We start from the raw sequence: 20614 nt of genomic DNA on the forward strand, positions 1-20614 counted from the left end.
AAGTTTCCAATAGCCTTCAGAATTGAGAAATTCCTATGCGCATGTGTAGATGTTGAATGAAAGAAAATACCTTCTCATTGTATAAAACAAGATCAGTTTAATTCTTATATATGGTAGACATGGGATTTGGTGACATTATATGATGAGCAGTATACAGCTCAATTTGGTGAGGGCAACACTTTTTAAAATCGTGCCAAAGCCATACCGTATACTTGAATTTTACCACAAAATCTTTTAAACCTTTTTTTTTTCCTTTTTAATAAATGCCTTCTTTGTCATTTTGCAGTAAAATAAAAAAAAATAGCAATCCATCATCTAGGCTAACCACTTAATGTTTACCATTTATATTTGCCAAAATATCATTGATTATTGTAATTCAATTTTTAATCTTTAAGAAATTAACTTTATTTTAAAGTTATTCGTATCATTTAATGTGGGTTCTTCTTTATAAATTTATTTCTTATTAGTTAATGATACTTTCAAATTTCAGGCAATTTTCTCTCGCATACTGCTGAAATTAATTCTAGCAGTATGATGACATACCATCCCGAAATTTAATGCAAATACCTTTTGCTTATGTATGCTGCTAAATAAATATAAAATACATGAATTTATTCTAAAATATCATTAAATAGATTTCTTTCTTTCATTTAGCTGTAAAATGTCTGCAAAAAAAGACATATTTTAATCCAGTTTGTGCAGATTCTAATCTCAATCTTCAGTGAAGAAAACAACTCCTATTATTAAGACACAATAACACGCCGAACAAATACTAATTCAGAAGTCAAACAACAAAAATCAGCGTTATATTTTCAAATTTTCACAGGACTAGTTTCGATGGTTTTACTGAATCACCATCCTCAGCTGCAAAAACGTAATGGTTCAGTAAAACCATCGGAACTAGTCCCGTGAAAATTTGAAAATATAACGCTGATGACTTCTGAATAACTCCTATTATAGTTATAATTGCAATGCTTTGGGGTTAAGTCACATGTAATTGACAAATTTTTGTGTTTTCAAGTGTACCATAATCAATTTACTTCTCAGCACAGCCAGCGTGCACTACGCGGATAGACTGTAATTTTCTTAAAACACACCTGGAAAAGTCAGAGAATTTCACACTCCTGTTTGAGTTGCAACCCTGTAAATAGTACATTAATTCACACTCTCTTTGTTTAAGAGCATACATATTGCTTTGGAAGCAGTTTCACTGCAGATACACTTTTTTTTTCATATGTTACCACATTAGAATAAAATTAAATTACTTTATGAAATATAAAATTAGCAGAACAACTGCCTTATGTTTAGTATAGATTTAGACAAGAACTCATCAATTTCGAGAGCAAACATATACAGGTCCCTCTTCATCAAGAGCAAAGAACTCTGCAGACTTGAAAGCAGTGGACACAAAGGGCATATTTATACTCTGCATCAGTAAAATGAATGAGGAGGTTATGCCATTGGCAAAAATAATTTTAAAAAATGAAAAATTACGTTAATTGAATTTTAAAAGCATTAGGAAGGACTCGATTGCATTTAAAGTCTTAAACACACAAGATAAATCTTTGTGAATCAACAAAATTTCAAGAAAGTCTAGTGGGTGGAGTGCATTCATTTTCTTAATTGGCTTCACAGTTCCATAAATAATTAATTTTCAATATATTAAAACATTATACAATCTTCTTACACCACAGTTTATTTACTTTCAGTTAAATGTGCAAGATAAAGCCACCTATGAGCAAGATAAAGCCACCACACACAGCAGTAATACCATGTAGCAGTGCTCTGTTAAGTGTTAGATGCAAGTAGTTAGCGTGGCCTGCTTGTTTACTAAATTGCAATTCCATTAAAGACATTTTAGCAAGACTGCTGCATCATGTATATGACACTGACAAGCAGTATAAGTTTATGGAAGAGATAAAGGATAGAATTTTAGCAACGAGATAGAATCTCAAGATAAACCTGCTTTTAAATCAAGAAAGTTTCCTTAATTATTAAAGTTGTCACATTCTTTTCAGATAACCTGAAGTGTAACTTCTATCTATTTAAGCAATGGAGACTAAGTTTCACCATGGCAATACACAGTTTTCAGAGAATTTGAACAACCAAGAAATACTGGGTTAAATAAATAAATTTGGCATCACATTAAAATATCTAAAACTGGGGATGAATATAATTTCTCTCATACATACAGTACAACAGTTTTCTAAATATATATCAAAATTGATTTAAAAGTATTTAATGATTCTTATAAAAAAATCCTTTACTATTTATCCTAAATATGCAATAATAATACAGATCAGCAAATTTTTATTTAATGGCTACCACTTTATAAGCTGACTTACATAGTAAATAATTACAGCCTTCTTAATACTATAAGCTCATAATTACTTCCAAATAAAAGCTTTCTAAAAACTTCTATTCAACTCATTTATTTTATTGTTATGCTCTGTTGTGGTCATGCTACGAATGTTTGATCCTAATTTCCCCATTTATCTTACTTTTGTTGCAGAAAGATGATGACTTCTACATTAGAAGTTTGCACTAAACAGGTACAACAAGAAGTGATCCAGTTTTTGTGGTCAGAAGATGTATCAGGAGCCGCAATCCATCAAAGACTTTTGGCACAACATAGGAAGTGTCTTGCTGCAATGGAGTGTCTATGAATGGATAGAAAAATTCAAAAATGGTTGCACAAGTGTTATGCATGAGAAAAGAGCAGGATGACCATCGACAGCCATAAATGATAACAATATTGAACGTGCACATGACATGGTTATGTTAGAGAGGGTGACTATTGATGAACTAGTACATCGTCTGAAAATTAGTCATGATTCTGCCTTTAAAATAATCCACAACAGACTGTGCAAGATGGGTTCCAAAACAACTCATGGTATTGCATAAATTAATACACTTGGACATCTGCCAAAAACATTTGGATCACTATTGTAACAAATTTGATGGCTTCTTAGACAGGATCATCACTAGTGATGAAACATACATTCATCATTACAAGCTGGAGAGTAAGTGGAACAGAAACACCCACAATCGCCCAGCAAGAAAAAGTTCAAAACTCAACCATTCATAGGAAAACTAATGCTTACCCTTTTTTGAGATGCACAAGCCCCAGTACTGGGACATTATCAGGAAAGTGCCAGAACAATAAACAGTGTGCGCTACAGTGAGATGCTTACTGACAGACTAAAGCCTGCAATTCTAAACAAACACCAAGGACTGCTGTCGAAAGGTGGTGTGTTACTGCATGACAATGCCCATCCATATATTGCTGCCCACACTGCTGAAACGCTTCAGAAACTAAAGTTTGAAGTAATAGCTCCTCATGTGTATAGTCCTGATCTTGTCCCTTCTGATCACCACTTTTTTGGTCCACTCAAAGAGGTATTAGGGCCGTCAATTCACCTCGAAACAAGAAGTGAAAAATGTGGCGCATGAGTGGCTCGCTGCTCAGCCAAAAACCTTTTCTGAAAACATCGGGAAGCTTGTACAATAATGGATTAAGTGCATTGAAAAGCAAGGGGGCAATATTGAAAAATGATGTTAACATGAGTTTCCTATTTGCATTGCAACAAAATTTACAGCTACAATTGCAGATAATTATTGACTTACCCTTGTGTACATATATATATATACATTTATATATAGATATATTTGAATTTAACAAACATTCTCTATTCGTATAAAGCTAATATAAAATAAAAATTTAATTAAGAAAATTTTAATTGAAAAAAAATAAAATTTATTATTGCTGTGAACTATTTTACAATTTAAATTAATTTGCAGCAATAATTATCTTTATACAATAGAATATTCGTTAAATTCAAATTTCATTCCTTGCAGCAATGGTGCAAGAGAATTATTTAAATTTAACTTTACTATATTCTTGTGAAACAATTATATATATATATATTTACTAAAGAAATATTGATTATATTATGTCCTAATATTAATTTTAGTAGAAGTATCTAAAAAGAGTGAACCCATAGGTAGGAAGTTTAATTCCGAAAATTGTTTTAAAGTAACTTGAATGTAAATTATTAAAAATGTTTTATGGGGACTTGAAGTAAATCATGAATAACAAAAATTCAAACTTTGAAAAAGAAATTAAATTAAAAGCAAGTAATTATTGCTATTGATCAGAAATTAGTTCACTTTTCAAGGGGAACAAACCAACTCCCGTTTAGTGAACAATAATTAATAAATACGAAGGTGTTTTGTCTTTTACTCAAGTAATAATGCCGATGCCAAAATGGTAAATTAAGTTAGGCCAAATAGTTCCGTAAAGTGAAGATATTTAGAACCAAAGTAGAGTACTAAAGAACTCTTCTGAATTAAGCACTTTCGCTAATACAAATTTTGAGTGAAAAGCAATTTATGTAGTAAAATTGATTAAATACTTGAGTAATTGTTCCCTGACACCCTCGGTTTTATGCATTTTAATTTAAAACTATTTGTATAAAAATTAAACATTGGTAATCTTAACTGGAATGATGAAATAGAACTCAAAGTAATTGAAATAAATATTAGAAAATTAAGAAACATAATGCTATCTTTGCAAAAACAAATCAAATAATAAAAATTGAAAAATTAATATATATAGAATATATAATAAAAAAAAGGGAATGTACATGAATATATAAAAGGCCAAAAAAATCATTAATTAACTTACGTTCTTTCTAGTGGGATGTGAACAAAGTGGTTTCTTCGGTGTCTTACTCAGAAGGGTTGTGTGTCCGAATTTTCTTATCGGCAACGAGGGCTTTGAATTATTTCAGGCGGCGAAACTTGTGAGAAGTAATTTATGGGGCATGGGAGGGACTAGGAATGCTTGAGGGATGTTTGTTGCGGAGTTCTAAGTGAAAACGTTTGTTAAATTTTGAATATACTAGTGAATGGAAATTAATTAATTTTTGGCTAATTGTCATGTTGGAACGAGGAAGACATTAAGAAGGTTAATCTTTGGATTATGGTAATATGGCGATTTTTTGGTGAAAATTTGGCGACCAACCCTGCTACAGCAACCTGCTAGTTTTTTTTTTTTTTTTTTTTTTTTTTTGGACGCGGTTTTGTTTTCACAAAGTAAAGGCATGTTTTTTTTTTTTTTTTTTTTTTTTACTCAACATTTTTTTCCAACAATATGCTAACCGAATTACGCTTATGCTAGAACTTTTATGGAACAAAAGTGCTTAATCATGACGAAGATTAGGTGTGGAATTGGGAGAAAGTGCAGAATCGCCCACTGCTTGCCGCGTTTTTAAGAATTGCACATACACGGTATCATCAATGTACACGTCGACCTATTTTCACTTAAAAAAACATCCCAGAATTGCACAAAAATGGCATTGTGCACACTCTTGACTTTATCCATGTACACTGCTAAAGTCCTAGCTAGTAACCTTTATCGCCTTACCAAAATGTCGCCAAACTACCTGTTACCATATTATAAGATTAGCCAAGAAAAATAAAAAAGTAATTTTCCTGGTCAAAGAGCTATTTGATAGGCTACAGATTATGAAATAGGCCTTTTAAAAAAATTAATATGAGATAATATAATCAATATTTCTTTAGTAAATAAATTATTATTACATTACTTTGCAGCTATTGCGCAAGTATTAGAATAACTTGTTTTCAAACTAAGTGAATTTAAGATTATATATATATATATATACAGTGTCTCACAAAAGTGATGGGGCACTTGTGCTTTACAAAAGGAAACTGTAATAAAATAAATTAAAAAAACCAGTAAACTTTTTTTGTGGGTGTGTTTCATAATTAAATTTAGTAACAATTATTACATAACATACATTTTCTCCAAATATTAAAATATTAATTTAATAAAAGTACAATTGTTTAGAACGAAGCAAAAAATGTCTCGCATAAGTGATGGGACACCATTAGATACTACTACGTACTACAATAAAAATATTTTTTGGGGTTTTTATTTTTACTCAAAAGCAATTAGCAATAATTTATAAAATCGTCTGCAGTATTTCTCTCCAGTTTGTTTTGGAATTTTTGTGTTTTTTGGCTCTGTGCAGCCATGAATGCTAAACGAAAAGAAACTTTGCCTGAAGTTCGAAAATTAGTTATTAATTTGCATATTGAACGTGGAAAATCTATAAGAGAAACTGCTGAAACAGTTAACTTGAGTCATTCAACAATTTTCAATATCATTAAATGATATAAAAGGAATCATATGATTCAGGATAAAAGAAGACCTGGCCGACCACCAAAAGCTATCCAATGGAATAAAGCAAATTATCGTTCGAAATATTAAAAAAAAAAAAAAAAAAAAATCCAAGAATGAGTGCTCCTAAAGTTGCTGCTGATTTAAAAGCATTATATGGAGTAATTGTTAATCCTGAGACTATTAGAAGAGTAATTCGATCTCTTGATATCGCGGTAGAGCAGCCGGGAAAAAATTCTTCGTAAGTGAAAAGAATAGAAAATTCAGACTGGCTTTCGCATAATCCAACCTAAATAAGAATTCTGATTACTGGAATGAAGTTATATTTGCTGACGAGAGTAAATTTAATATATTTGGTTCTGACGGCAGAATCTTGGTGTGGAGAAAACCAAGGGAAGAATTTCGTAAAGAGAACTTGGTGCCAACAGTAAAACATGGTGGAGGAGGAGTTATGGTATGGGGGTGTATGTCGTCCACTGGAGTTGGTAATCTTATTTTAATTGACAGTATAATGGATCAGTACAAGTATATTGACATTTTAAATCAAAATTTGAAATCTTCAGCACGAAAATTGAACCTTCATAACAATTTTAAATTCTACCAGGACAATGACCCCAAGCCCATTGCTTTGAACATTAGACTCTGGCTGCTGTATAACTATCCTGAAATAATAAAAACACCACCACAATCTCCAGACTTAAATCCCATAGAGAATATTTGGCAAGAATTGGAATCAAGAATTCGCAAACACACCATTTCTTCAAAACAACAATTAAAATCGGTGCTTCAAGAAGAATGGGGTAAAATCACTCCAGAAATCACAAAAAAAATTAGTCGAATCCATTCCAAGAAGATTAAATTATGTTTTAAAAGTAAAAGGAAATCCAACAAAATATTAAAACCTTTTAAAAAGTAAAATTTTTGGATAAATATTTGATGGAAAAGTAAGTGTCCCATCCCTTATGTGAGCCATTTTTTGCTCCGTTCTAAACAATTATATTTTTATTAAATTAATATTTTAATATTTTGAGAAAATGTATGTTATGTAATAATTGTTACTAAATTTAAGTATGAAATACACCCACAAAAAATTTTTACATGTTTTCTTAATTTATTTTACTACAGTTTCCTTTAGTAAAGCACAAGTGTCCCATCACTTTTGTGAGACACTGTATATATGTGTTTTATTAGACACATACATATGTGTGTGTGTAATAGAACAAATTTAGCAATATTGGTGCCATATAATGTTGATCCATATTGAAAAACAAAACTTGGCAGCCAAGGTGGATTGAATACTCATCTTTATTCAAATACACATGATCTAATCCTGCTTCTTTAAGAACATTTACATTTTTGATACTATTGCAATAGGAAGAAAAGCAGCCCACCAGCAAGAGAGCTAAAGGCAAAAGTGTGCAGTTATCCAATACGGCAGCCTATTAAAAGAAAGTTTCGACTTAAGTTCTGAATTTGCTTTGTCATCAGCATGTAAGTCATATGATATGGATTGGTCTAGAAATGATGCAGTTCAGAAAAAGCCATTACTATTTTTAGAATAGAGAAGAAGGAATTAAATGGCTATTTTTAATTTAAATCATAATTTTTATTAATTTTTTATCTTACATATATATAAAGTAGTTTTTGGATTATCTCCTGGGGGGATGTGAAAATTAACAAAAATAGTGAATATTAATAAAATACCTACATAAAATTAATAATTGTCCATTTTTACGAAGATTCATTAAAATTCAAGAACCGTCTCGAAATAATTCATTAAAAGAAATATTTGGGCAAAATTAAAATATAAGCCATTTTTATAAAATTACAGTAAAAATTAAAATAATTATTGCTATTAATTAAAAATTAATTGACTTTTCATGGAGAAAAAATTTTTGATTAAATCTCAATAATAATTAACAGAAGCGAAAGTGTTTCACTGCCATATTATGCAAAAATGAAACACAAAAAACAAATCATGTTAAAAAATAAAGAAACTAAAAATGTCAAAAAAAAAAAAAAAAAAAAACGGATCAAAGTATAAATCAGTAATAAAATTCAATTAAAGATTTAAATATTCTATTTACTTAGCAGCTTTAGTTTTAAAGAATTACTACAAAAATCAAAAACTGCCAATGAATACAATGAAAAGTCAACTTCAATTCCGTATACTTTAAGAATGCATTGTTTCTCTCGCAAGTTCATAATACCAATTAATTAAAATCAAATGCTTTAATCATAAGCATTAAACAACTTTTAAAACTTAATCTTTAATAATTATCTACATAATTAACATATAACTTTGAAGAAAAACTTAACTAAAAAGTACAAGCCAAGCAATAAAATACATAATCAGTCTCAAGAAAAGTAGACACACTAATTAATATTTAACCAGAGTTTAAGCAAGTGGTTATTGCAAGAATTAAAATTTCCCTTTAAGCCATTCTCCCGTTCAAATTAAGTTATTAATACAGAGCTATTTCACTAAAAAAGCCACTACTTATCTCTCTACTTTTCAAATCATAACAACATATTTACAATACAACCGGGCTTCACGTTAATCTAGCGAAAATTTACCGGTAGCAACATCTAAATAAAAGAGCGCCCACCTAAGATATAAAATCCTTACTGAACGCCTAAACTTCAGTGATAATAACAAATTATGACGTTCCTTCATCATATAACATACAAATTTTTATCAATAACAAAAGATCAGCTTCTATACACAAATGGGAGAGTATGTAAAGACCAGTATCATATAACCTCATCCACGCATGCAAAAAGCATTTGCACAACAAAAAGCTTTAGAAAAAATTTCAATAGGTTATAAAATAACAACCTTCTTTTGGAGGAGGAGATGGCTGAAGTTCTTTAGGATATGGATATTTCCAGTTGAACTTTCGTATTGGTGTGCACTGAAAGTTTCGCAAAAACTTAATGCTAGCCATGAAAATTGTTTAAAGGGATTTACAAAATGATTTTAATTAGAACATTAATTAGAAAGTATTACAGTACAATTTCTGCAAAATACATTTCATTAGCGAGTTCTGCAATAAAAGTTGTATAAAATATGCTTTATCGGTAAGTACACAAATAGTTTTGCTTCCAAATATGAGTCTTTAGCTCTGGCGAAAAGTCTAGAATGGTATTCAAAAGCCATGAAAGGATAGGCTGCACCACTTCTGAGAAATGATATTAAGGGGCCGTAGTCTGGACACCGTCGAGATAGAAGAACGTGTCGTTTTTTGCGATCTAGTCCACAGAGAGCGAGTCTGGTGTCATCGTCTCGATCATTACAGAGATCGACGCGTCGGAAATTTTCCATCAGCTGGACAGCTGCCGTTTAAGTTTCTTACTGTCGTTTTAGAGCTAAACTGAGGACGGCGGAGGTCACGGATTGTTTTTGAAAGTGTACGTAATAGATATTTTTATTTCTTAAGATTAGTGAAAAACTCGAGTATTTCGCTATAGAAATAACGCTTTTGATGCAGACGATTCTACATTATTTATTTATTCTACATTACCAATGCCTTAATTAAATTTTAGTGAAAATAATATATTTGGTGTTTTCCTATTTCACATATAAAGAAGGAGTGCATACTTTTAATTTGAAATTGTAATTTTTAAACTAATGTATATATTAATGTACTTAATTTCATTTTTGATGAGTACTTTATAAATTTATAAATTTTATGTTTTAAATTATAATGTATTTCCCTCTACTTTTATTTGAATTTGTAGTGTATAAAAATGTAATACATTAGACATGCATTAAAGAATATGCAGTGTATAATTCAAATTATGCACATCCTAAATTCAACATTTACATTAAATTGCTTTCAATTAAAAAATTTATTTAAGTAGTTTTAACTGTACCGATATCAGTGTCAATTTCCAATAGTTTCTAGAATCTCCTGTATAAAACAAGTTAAATTCCTGTATAATTTTCGGTTAAATTCTTGTCAATATTATAATGCAAGATTTATAATTAGTTATCAGATTTTTTAATGTGGTCTAGTTTTAGATATTACATCAGTTTTCTGTATTTTTATTCAGATCTAAAAAGTGCTTGGTTTGGGTTTTATGCAAAGCCTCGAGGGCTATCTGCCTTAAGTGAGGGTTGCCTTCCTGGAGGACATTCTAAGGGAAACTATCTCGTATACACGTAACACATGTAGAACACAATAAAAACGTCCATGCAGCCAGCCCGTTCGCGGGATTCCAACCTTGGACCGAATTTCCAGTGTTCAGCGATTTTACCTCTCGGCCGCTGGTGGGATCGATTTAAATAGGGTATAAATAGGAATATGTATTGCAATTTCCTTTTACTGCATATGTTAAAATATATATATATACATATATATGTGTGTGTGTGTGCAATATAATATGTTTTATAATTTAACCTATAGTTATTTAATTTTTTTATTTTTCTTCCTATTACTTTTGTTAAAAGTTTGTTATATTTTTACTCACTGCTTATTGGTATCTACGATACATAGTATATTTATAGCTACGTGATAGGTATAATTCCTAAATAAATAAAATTATTGATATAATCATGGGTTGCTAAAAATTAAATTTTTTTGATTCAAATTCGTTAGGAATATTAAACACGCGTACGCGGTGCTATATTTCAATGATTTGACTTTGTTGCATAACCTTTTCAGACAAGAATAATGTATTTTAATCATAAAATTCCTGTTAACAAATAGTTTACAAAAATGTAACCTTTTAGAAAATTTACATTTTGCAAACGATCATACGTAAAATTATGTTTATGTTTCTTCACATAACCTGAAGTTTTGAAAAAGCCATTTCTTTCTGTGTTTAAAATATCCATTAACGTTCCCCATTTCTTTTTTCCATATTCTTTACTAAATCCAGCAGCGTATTTTTTCGAAAAATTTCACCATTTACTCGAAGTCGATTTTTTTTCTGCCGCCATCCTCAGTAATAAGCACGTGCGAAACAGCTCCTTTGACAACAAACTACCCCCTTCCCCTGAGCCTGGAGCAATGTAGAGGTGAGATAGACTGGTTGCTATGCAATAAACGTCACTTCCGCACGGAATTTCCAGTTAACTTTCAGCCGACGGAATTTGAAGGGACCAGACTCGCTCTCCCTTCTACTGTGGAGTGGAAAGAGAATCCCGATCGAGACGATGACATGAGACTCACTCTTTTGTCGAGTAGATCGGTTCTTCCTTCTCGACAATGTTCAGACTATGGCCCTTAGAGACGCTAGTGCTAGATTGCTAATTTTATGTTTAATAACATTCCCTTTCTAAATGACACGATACCTCTCTGCATAACTTCAAGAAAAGCGTAACAAACTTAACTTGATTCAAATACAGATATCAATTTCCTAAAATGTGTTTAATTATATTAACCTTGGGGTCTAGTCTGGACACAGGTCGAGATCGATATCGGAAAACCAGTCGGGATTCTCTTTCCACTCGGCAGCAGAAGGGAGAGCGAGTCTGGTCCCTTCAAATTCCGTCGGCGGAAAATGAAGTGGAAATTCCGTGCGGAAGTGACGTTAATTGCATAGCAACCAGTCTATCTCACCTCTACATTGCTCGAGGCTCAGGGGAAGGGGGTAGTTTGTTGTCAAAGGGGCTGTTTCGCACGTGTTTATTACTGAGGATGTCGGTAGAAAGAAAAGCTACGAGTTCCAGTAAATAGGGAAATTTTCCGAAAAAATCCGCTGCTGTTAAGCTGCTGGATAGCACATTTAGTAAAGAGAAATGGGGAACGTTAATGGACATTTTAAACTGAGAAAAAAATTGCCTTTTCAAAACTTCAGGTATGTGAAGAAACGTAAACATAATTTTACGTATGACCTTTTGCAGAATGGAAATTTTCTAACAGGTTACATGTTTGTAAACTATTTGTTAACAGGAATTTTATGATTAAAATACATTATTTTGTCTGAAAAGGTTATGCAACAACGTCTAAGTCAAATCATTGAAATATAGCATTGCGTACGCGTGTTTAATATTCCTAATGAAATTGATAATTTTAAAATTATTCAATAATAATTCAAAAAAATTTTATTTTCAGCAACCCATGATAATATCAATAATTTTATTTATTCAGGAATTATACTTATCACGTAGCTACAAATATACTATGTATCGTAGATACTAATAAGCAGAAAACTTTGGTTTGATGCATTAAAAGACAATTTACTATTGAGTAAAAATATAACAAATTTTTAACAAAAGTAATAGGAAGAAAAATAAAAAGAATGAAATAACTATAATTTAAATCATAAAGCATATCATCTTGCACACACACAATTATATATATATATATATATATATTAACATATGCAGTGAAAGGAAATTGCAGTACATATTTCTATTTGTGCCCTTTTTTAAGTCGATCCCACTAGTGGCCGAGCGGTAAAATCTACGAGTACTGGTAGTGCGGTTCGAGGTTCGAATTCTGCGAACGGGCTAGACGCACGGGCGTCATTACCAACATATCATTGGTAAATTCCAGAAGCATAGAAGTTTAAGGCACCCAAAATCTGTTTTATATATTAACAGATGCAGTGAAAGAAATTGCAGCACATGTTCCCATTTATACCCTTTTTAAATCGATCCCACCAGCGGCCGAGCGGTAAAATCGCTGAACACTGGAAATTCGGTCCAAGGTTGGAATCCCGCGAACGGGCTGGCTGCATGGACGTTTTTATTGTGTTCTACATGTGTTACGTGTATACGAGATAGTTTCCCTTAGAATGTCCTCCAGGAAGGCAACCCTCACTTAAAGCAGATAGCCCTCGAGGCTTTGCATAAAACCCAAACCAAGCACTTTTAGATCTGAATAAAAATACAGAAAACTGATGTAATATCTAAAACTAGACCACATTAAAAAATCTGATAACTAATTATAAATCTTGCATTATAATATTGACAAGAATTTAACCGAAAATTATAGAGGAATTTAACTTGTTTTATACAGGAGATTCTAGAAACTATTAGAAATTGACACTGATATCGGTACAGTTAAAACTACTTAAATAAATTTTTAATTGAAAGCAATTTAATGTAAATGTTGAATTTAGGATGTGCATAATTTGAATTATACACTGCATATTCTTTAATGCATGTCTAATGTATTACATTTTTATACACTACAAATTCAAATAAAAGTAGAGGGAAATACATTATAATTTAAAACATAAAATTTATAAATTTATAAAGTACTCATCAAAAATGAAATTAAGTACATTAATATATACATTAGTTTAAAAATTACAATTTCAAATTAAAAGTATGCACTCCTTCTTTATATGTGAAATAGGAAAACACCAAATATATTATTTTCACTAAAATTTAATTAAGGCATTGGTAATGTAGAATAAATAAATAATGTAGAGTCGTCTGCATCAAATGCGTTATTTCTATAGCGAAATACTCGAGTTTTTCACTAATCATAAGAAATAAAAATATCTATTACGTACACTTTCAAAAACAATCCGTGACCTCCGCCGTCCTCAGTTTAGCTCTAAAACGACAGTAAGAAACTTAAACGGCAGCTGTCCAGCTGACGGAAAAATTTCCGACGCGTCGATCTCTGTAATGATCGAGACGATGACACCAGACTCGCTCTCTGTCGAGTAGATTGCAGAAAAGGAACAGTTCTTCTATCTCGACGATATCCAGTTTAGGGCCCTTAGTCTAATAGGAATCGCAATTTCCCAGCGTTAAATTTATTAACACATTTTAAGTTTCGGTTGTAGATTACCATATGTCCACGTACACTCTTTTGCAAAAAAAATCGAAGCACCAAGAAGGACTTTTGTAATCGTGACGAAATTTGATATGCAAAAACATCTGAATCGAACATGAAATGACCAAAGTTTCAAAGCATATGAACAGCAATTGCGATCACAGTGTGCATTTCTAGTGCGCAACTCCCAAAGTATAAAACCAGTAACAGAGGCTAAAATTTTTTTTTTGTTGCTGCAATTATAATTCCGTAAAGAAGCAACTAAAGATGACATTACGGGTCACATTGTAGCGTTGCTTGAAGCTGGGTGGTCATACCGAGTAATAGGCCGCCACCTGCAGCGTAAAGACACTGTTGTGCAAAGATGTTGGCAGCTATGGTTGCTACAAGGAAATGCCGACGAAATGAAGGCCCTGAAAGGCCAAGGAGCACAAATGCCAGGGAAGATAGGATGATTGTTCGCCAGGCCCGAACCGCCCCAACGGTATCATTGTCGACTATTCAACTACACTCACGTTTGTGAAAATTGCAACACCAAGAAGGAATCGTCATAATTGAATGCAATTTAATACACAGTTGAGTGGTAGTGGTACAAATAAATGATTAAATGTTCAAAGCAAACAAACAAGAACAAGAGATCAGAATCAGTATTTTGTGTGGCCACCACGCGCCGCAATAAGTGCTGCTACACGACGTGGCATGGAGTCAAACAAAGTTTGAATGTCTGACTGTGGAAGAGCATTCCATATCGTTTGTACGCGTACCCAAAGTTCGTCTGCAGACGCAACAGGACGAGGATCACGAGCAAGACGCCGACCAATGACATCCCACACATGTTCAATTGGCGACATATCCGGGGAACACGCAGGCCAAGGAAGAAGCTGTACCTGCTGCGCTGCAAAGAAGGATTTAACAATCCGAGCAGTATGAGGGCGGGCATTGTCCTGTTGAAATACAGCGTCTGGCAAGCTTTGAAGGAAGGGAACAGCTTCGGGCTGTAGAACTTCACGGATATACCGGTTGCTGTTCAGATTGCCCACAATTCGTAGCAATTGAGATCGTCTATGATATGCTATGGCGCCCCAGACCATAACTCCGGGTGTTCGTCCACTGTGGCGTTCGATAATGCACTCCGGAAGGTGGCGTTCACCGGCATAGCGTCTGACACGAATGCGGCCATCATGGTACCACAAATTAAAGCGGGATTCGTCAGAAAACACGACATGCTGCCAATCAGCACGCCAGTCTCTATGCTGATTGGCCCATTGTAGCCGCAGGCGGCGATGGTCGTGCGTTAGGGGGATCCTGTATAAAGGAGTCCGTGCGCGCAGTCCACACTGCAGCAGACGTCTACGAATTGATGAAGCACACAATGAAACACCTGTAGCTATTGACCACAGTGCTGCCAATTGTCTAGAGGAAGCTGTACGGTCCGTCCGCGCCATGCGGACCAGGTGTCTATAATCGCGAGCTGACGTCACATTTCGGGGTCCACTCCCGGATTTCCGAGTTGTCCGACACTCGTCCGTCCACTGCTTCCAAACGCGCATCACTGTGCTGCTGTTACGCTGCACACGAGAGGCTACTGCACGATACGACAATCCAGCTTCACGAAGGCCGATGATTCTCCCTCGTTCAAACTCTGTAAGTTGTTCAAATCTCGCTCTCTTTCGTCGACGAGGCATAAGTACAGATTGAGTTAACGTTTACCACTAGCAGATAACCACCGATAACCATACACGCCTCGCTACAGCCGTCTATTTATTCGGATCCATCAGCCGTTCAGAGGGCGCTGCTCAGCATACGCATGCGCTACGGATTTGCAATTCTAATCTTTTGCATATCATGCGCTACTTTGCATTTCCTGAAAATTTCAGCTCACTCGCGTAAGTCCTTCATGGTGTTGCAATTTTCACAAACGTGAGTGTATTATTGTCGACTATTATTGACTATTCAACGCACTACAGCCACGTCTATACCTCCTTTAGTACCGTCGACCATCTCACTGCGCTTGTCTGACGCGGGGTTACACTCACAGAGGACTTTAAGACGTTTGCCTCTGACCCCACAACATCGGCGCAGTCGTCTGAAGTGGTGTCGCAGCCGATCATCATGGCTGCCATCATACTGGCATCGTGTAGTGTTCAGCGATGAATCCCACTTCACTCTTGAAGCAGATGACCACCGTGTTTGTGTTTGGAGAGGACGGGCCAACAGTCCCAATCAGTCTTTGTAAAACAAAGGCATATAGCCATAAACCCTGGTGTGATGGTGTGGGGCGATATTTCTTATGACAGGTGACAGGTGACGGACGACGGGGACGCCTGGCGTCTAACAGAGGTAAACAGGCATATGTCCCACACCCGCCCCTATCCAGACGCAACAAATCCCTGTGGCCCCATAAGGGCGCACCGGGAGTTTATCGATACTTCAACATAAATTACTACTTACTTATAAATTACTGCCTACTGATAACATATAAATTCTGCTTATTCGTAAATTATCGCATACACATAAGTTACTGCTTGTACCTGAATTACTGCTTACACATAAATTATTGCTTGCACATGAAATACTGCTTACATTAATATGATTACATTAATATGGTGCATTAATATGATGCTCAGTTACATATACATGCTACATTACACATTAATTTGATACATAATTACACTTTATTTTGATACAAATACTGACAAATACTGCTTACACATTAATATGATACACAATTGCATAATACATTGTACATATGGCAACATTCAGATCGCAGTTCACTCATATTGGGTTATTCAGTGCGGACTATGAAACAAAATGCTGTTTCAGTTAAAGAATATACTACATGGTTGCAATGCACCGTTGCGTTACACACATCTACTGTTGCACTATACATAATTGCTACTTTACACATAAGTTACTGCCTGCTGATGACACATAAATTACTACTTATATAAGTTACTGCTTGCACTTAAAATTCTGGTTACACATTAATATGATATATTATTACATATAGCATTGCACATATGGCAACATTCGGATCATCTTTCGTACATCTTTAGCAGCTCAACGAGATGTTGATACCATCCTGCGGCCGGTTGCATTACCCTTCATGGCACGTCATCCTGGGGCCATTTTCCAAAAAGATAATGCCAGGCCACATACCGCCCGAAAATCTATGGACTGTCTCCATGTAGTTAATACTTTTCATTGGCCAGTAAGGATACCAGACCTTTCACAAATCGAACATGTCTAGGGCATGGTAGGCCGCCAGATTCGGGCACCACAAAATAACACAGATCTGGAGCGACAACTGATGAATGCCTGGCAGAATGTGTCGCAGGATGACATTAGGAACCTCTACCACTCCTTGCCTCGACGAATTCAAGCATGCATTGCCACCAGGGGCGGTTCGACCAACTACTAATTTGAACATTCAATGGGTGATGATTGTGACCAGGTACTAAGACCTTGATTTTTTAATCATTTTATTATCTGTGTATGAGCTATAGACATATTCGATTTCATGAAAAACAACCACTTCTTTCATGGTTTTTTCGATTCTTCGATTTTTTGAAAAAGAGTGTATTTTACTGAAATTTTTCTCTACCAGCAAAGTTTTGAATCAGCCATTCGCTAAATCAGCTAATTCAGTTTCCAAGCTCTTCTCCATTTTTTCATTCGTACACTATAATTTCGATTAAATGTCTGTTATCCATAGAAGATTGCTAATTAAAATATACATAATTTTCTTGAAAGAATGAATTGCTAGTCTAAAGTACGAAAGGAGAGTAAAGATGCAAAAAAAAAGTAAAATAACTTGTTACTTTAACTAATAGTAAATTGTCATAATTGATGAAAGAGTAAAATAATAGTTACCTCGAGATCTTACAACAAACTTATTTTTTAAAATAAAAGTTATTGATATAACGACTTGTCACAACATTAAAATGTTTATGCGAGAAAAGCCGAATTCAACAGAACCCTCTTTAAAACGACCAGAACGGTTCTAGTTAATTTTCATCTTCTTCACTAGTCATCTTAGTGAAGTGATGCTCAGTTGCTGAGTTCAGGTGTTTGCTTATGTTCTCAGAAATCCTAATCACTTTTTCTTACTGTTGCCAAGAGTGCATTCACAATATTTTATTGTAGAACAAATAATAACTAACTAAATATAATTCATTAGAATATCTGAAAATACAATTATTGTTAAATATGGTATATTTAATAAGAAAGAATATAACTGTCCAATTTTTAATAAATAATGTATAGTGATACCTGTCTAAGACTACCACCCACAGTTCCAGATTTTGATTTTGATTTTCTGTAGTTCGTACTAACGTTTTGTCGTTCAATACTAATGTTGTCATTGTTGTCTGCAATACTGATCACTTTCGGGGGGGGGGGGTTGTCGTGCCAGGATTTACTACTTATTACTAAAAATTCTAAATATTCCACTACCTATTATAATTTTTAAAAATTATTACATTTCACTAGATTACACTATATGATATAAAAATTATCTTCTATATTTAAATTTATTTCTTTCACAATGTCGCATATAAACAAGTTGAGGATTAAAGGATATGTTTCTGCGCTTTCCGAAGAGAAATATTTCTATTTCATTATTCAAAAACATTGTAAAATGCATTGTATTAAAATTTCTAACAGAAAAATGAGCATATTTAATCGGAAAAGGAAAAATGTATGAATATTTACTTCTACGTGGAAAAAGATTTCAAACAAATAGCCGAAAAAGGTACTACGTATCATTTCTAATGTTTCTGTGGTTAACAAGAGGAAATCCATTCACTGACGTAGAAATCATTTGGTATTTCATACTGAATGGGACGAAAAAGAAATCATACTTGTGAATACTGATATTACTTTATTTTGATAAATAACACTTACAGTAAAACTATAGTTATCCAAGTTTCTACGGACATTCAATGTGTGCCCGTCCGGCGACAAGTCAAATATCTCTTCGGTATTCCAGTTCCTGTCACACTCGTGATCGAATAACCTTTGTTAATGTTTCGAGAACTTCAGTTATAAGTTGCTTCAGTTGCTCTACATCCTGGAGAAAAGTAGTCACGAACACTTTGTCTTTAACAAAACCCCATAGAAAAAAATCACAAGGGTTTATGTCTGGGGATTTCGGTGGCCAACAAAGCAATGGCATATCGTTTGACCCAGCACGGCCAATTCAGGGATGACTTAGACTAACTTCTAGGTAATGGCGAGTCTTGTCACAGAATTAAGCCAGTAACCGCTTCCTCCAACTGAGAGAACAACCACTCTGGCAGCGTATCTTGGTAAATGCACCCGTTAATAGATCTTTCCGCGAAGAAAAAGAAACCAAAACAGAAATGGCAGAAAAGACTTTCCCTTTGGAGAATCGCGCTCATGCTCCATTACACATGTGGATCTTCCATGCCCCCAAGTCGTAAATTATGGCGAAGAACTATGCCAGAAAAGTGACTTCGTAAACAAGTCTGTTCGTGAAATCATGTTCTTTCAGCTTATCTTGTAAATTCTCACAGAAAGCCTTACGCAACGGTTTCTGGAAAGGTTTTAACGCTTACGCCACTGAATGATATATAGCCAGAATTGTAGACGTTTACGTACCATAGGCAACACCAGTTTGAGTTCAGAACTTGCACGACGAGTTAATTTTGTGAGACTTCATAAAAAGTTTCACGAATTTTTTCAACCTCTTCGGCTTGGACTGCTATTCGTCTTAGTTTTCAAATACAAGCAGCGCATGTCCGGAAACTGAAAAGCGTAGCTAGGGTTTTAAGCGCTCGGGAAAAACTAAAAGATTTTGCGTTCTTTACTGTGCTCCAAGAATGAAGAAGAAAATAATTCTAAAATTTCGTAGCATGAATTTAAGTTCCATTGGATTCTGCGCCTAGGGACAAATGTCCCCCTTGCCTCACCCTAGTTAAGTCACTGTGGAAACTGCTACAGCCACAGATCAATGTTGTGACGATGTGGTGTTTCCTTATCAATTTTGTGAGAAAATGTCTTTCAACGACGAAAAAAGATTATATTTGTGCATATTCCAAAACACAGTACGCTTTCTCCTACATAGATAGCGCCATTTTGATTAACTGTACCTCTAGCTGTGATTTTTTATTTCCGCTGTCGCCAGATAAAAGATATATAATTGTAGTTTCAGAATTCATTTCTTTCGGCTTAATAAATCAATTACAGAATTCGCACTATATTATTCTTTTCATTCCACTCAATTTGAAACACCCTGTACATTTTTAGCAACACTAAATAAGGTAATAAACTAAGATTTACAACTGAAAAAGGCTAAAAAACATAACGTTCATCAGTTTTTCCAGAGGCATGTGGCTCAACGTACAACTATATGTAGAGTCCTATATGAAAACTATTTAGAAGGACATAAATAGAAATATTGCGCGATTCTTGGTGAAGCACGTGGATTTAGCTGAACGATAGCAGAAAAAGAAGTCTATTTTTCATTGAAAACGAACAGAACAAAATGTACAATCCTAGTTTCGTCAGTGTAAAGCAAGTTTTAATAAGGGGTTTATGATTGTCGCAGGATTCTGTTGCAATAGGAAATTAAAAATTAGATGAGTGGAAAAAAATGTTACAATAAAGTCAACGTATTGTTACGAAATGTACAGGCGCGGTGGGA

General features: G+C 34.0%; 1 protein-coding gene across 1 annotated transcript in view; it reads right to left on the minus strand.

The window, feature by feature from the left end:
- The window catches only part of mRpL18 (mitochondrial ribosomal protein L18), a 46144-nt gene extending 36649 nt beyond the window's left edge, over positions 1 to 9495 (minus strand). Inside the window, exon 1 of the mRNA XM_035365246.2 lies at positions 9045 to 9495. Within this exon, the coding sequence (XP_035221137.1) occupies positions 9045 to 9153 (109 nt within the window). The 5' untranslated portion in view covers positions 9154 to 9495. The remainder of the gene's footprint in view (positions 1 to 9044) is intronic.
- Between the last annotated feature and the right edge of the window lie 11119 nt (positions 9496 to 20614).

This window comes from Stegodyphus dumicola, chromosome 5 (assembly GCF_044657685.1).
Source record: "Stegodyphus dumicola isolate Sdum_Otavi_A_Nest chromosome 5, ASM4465768v1".
In the NCBI taxonomy this organism is placed as follows: domain Eukaryota; kingdom Metazoa; phylum Arthropoda; class Arachnida; order Araneae; family Eresidae; genus Stegodyphus; species Stegodyphus dumicola.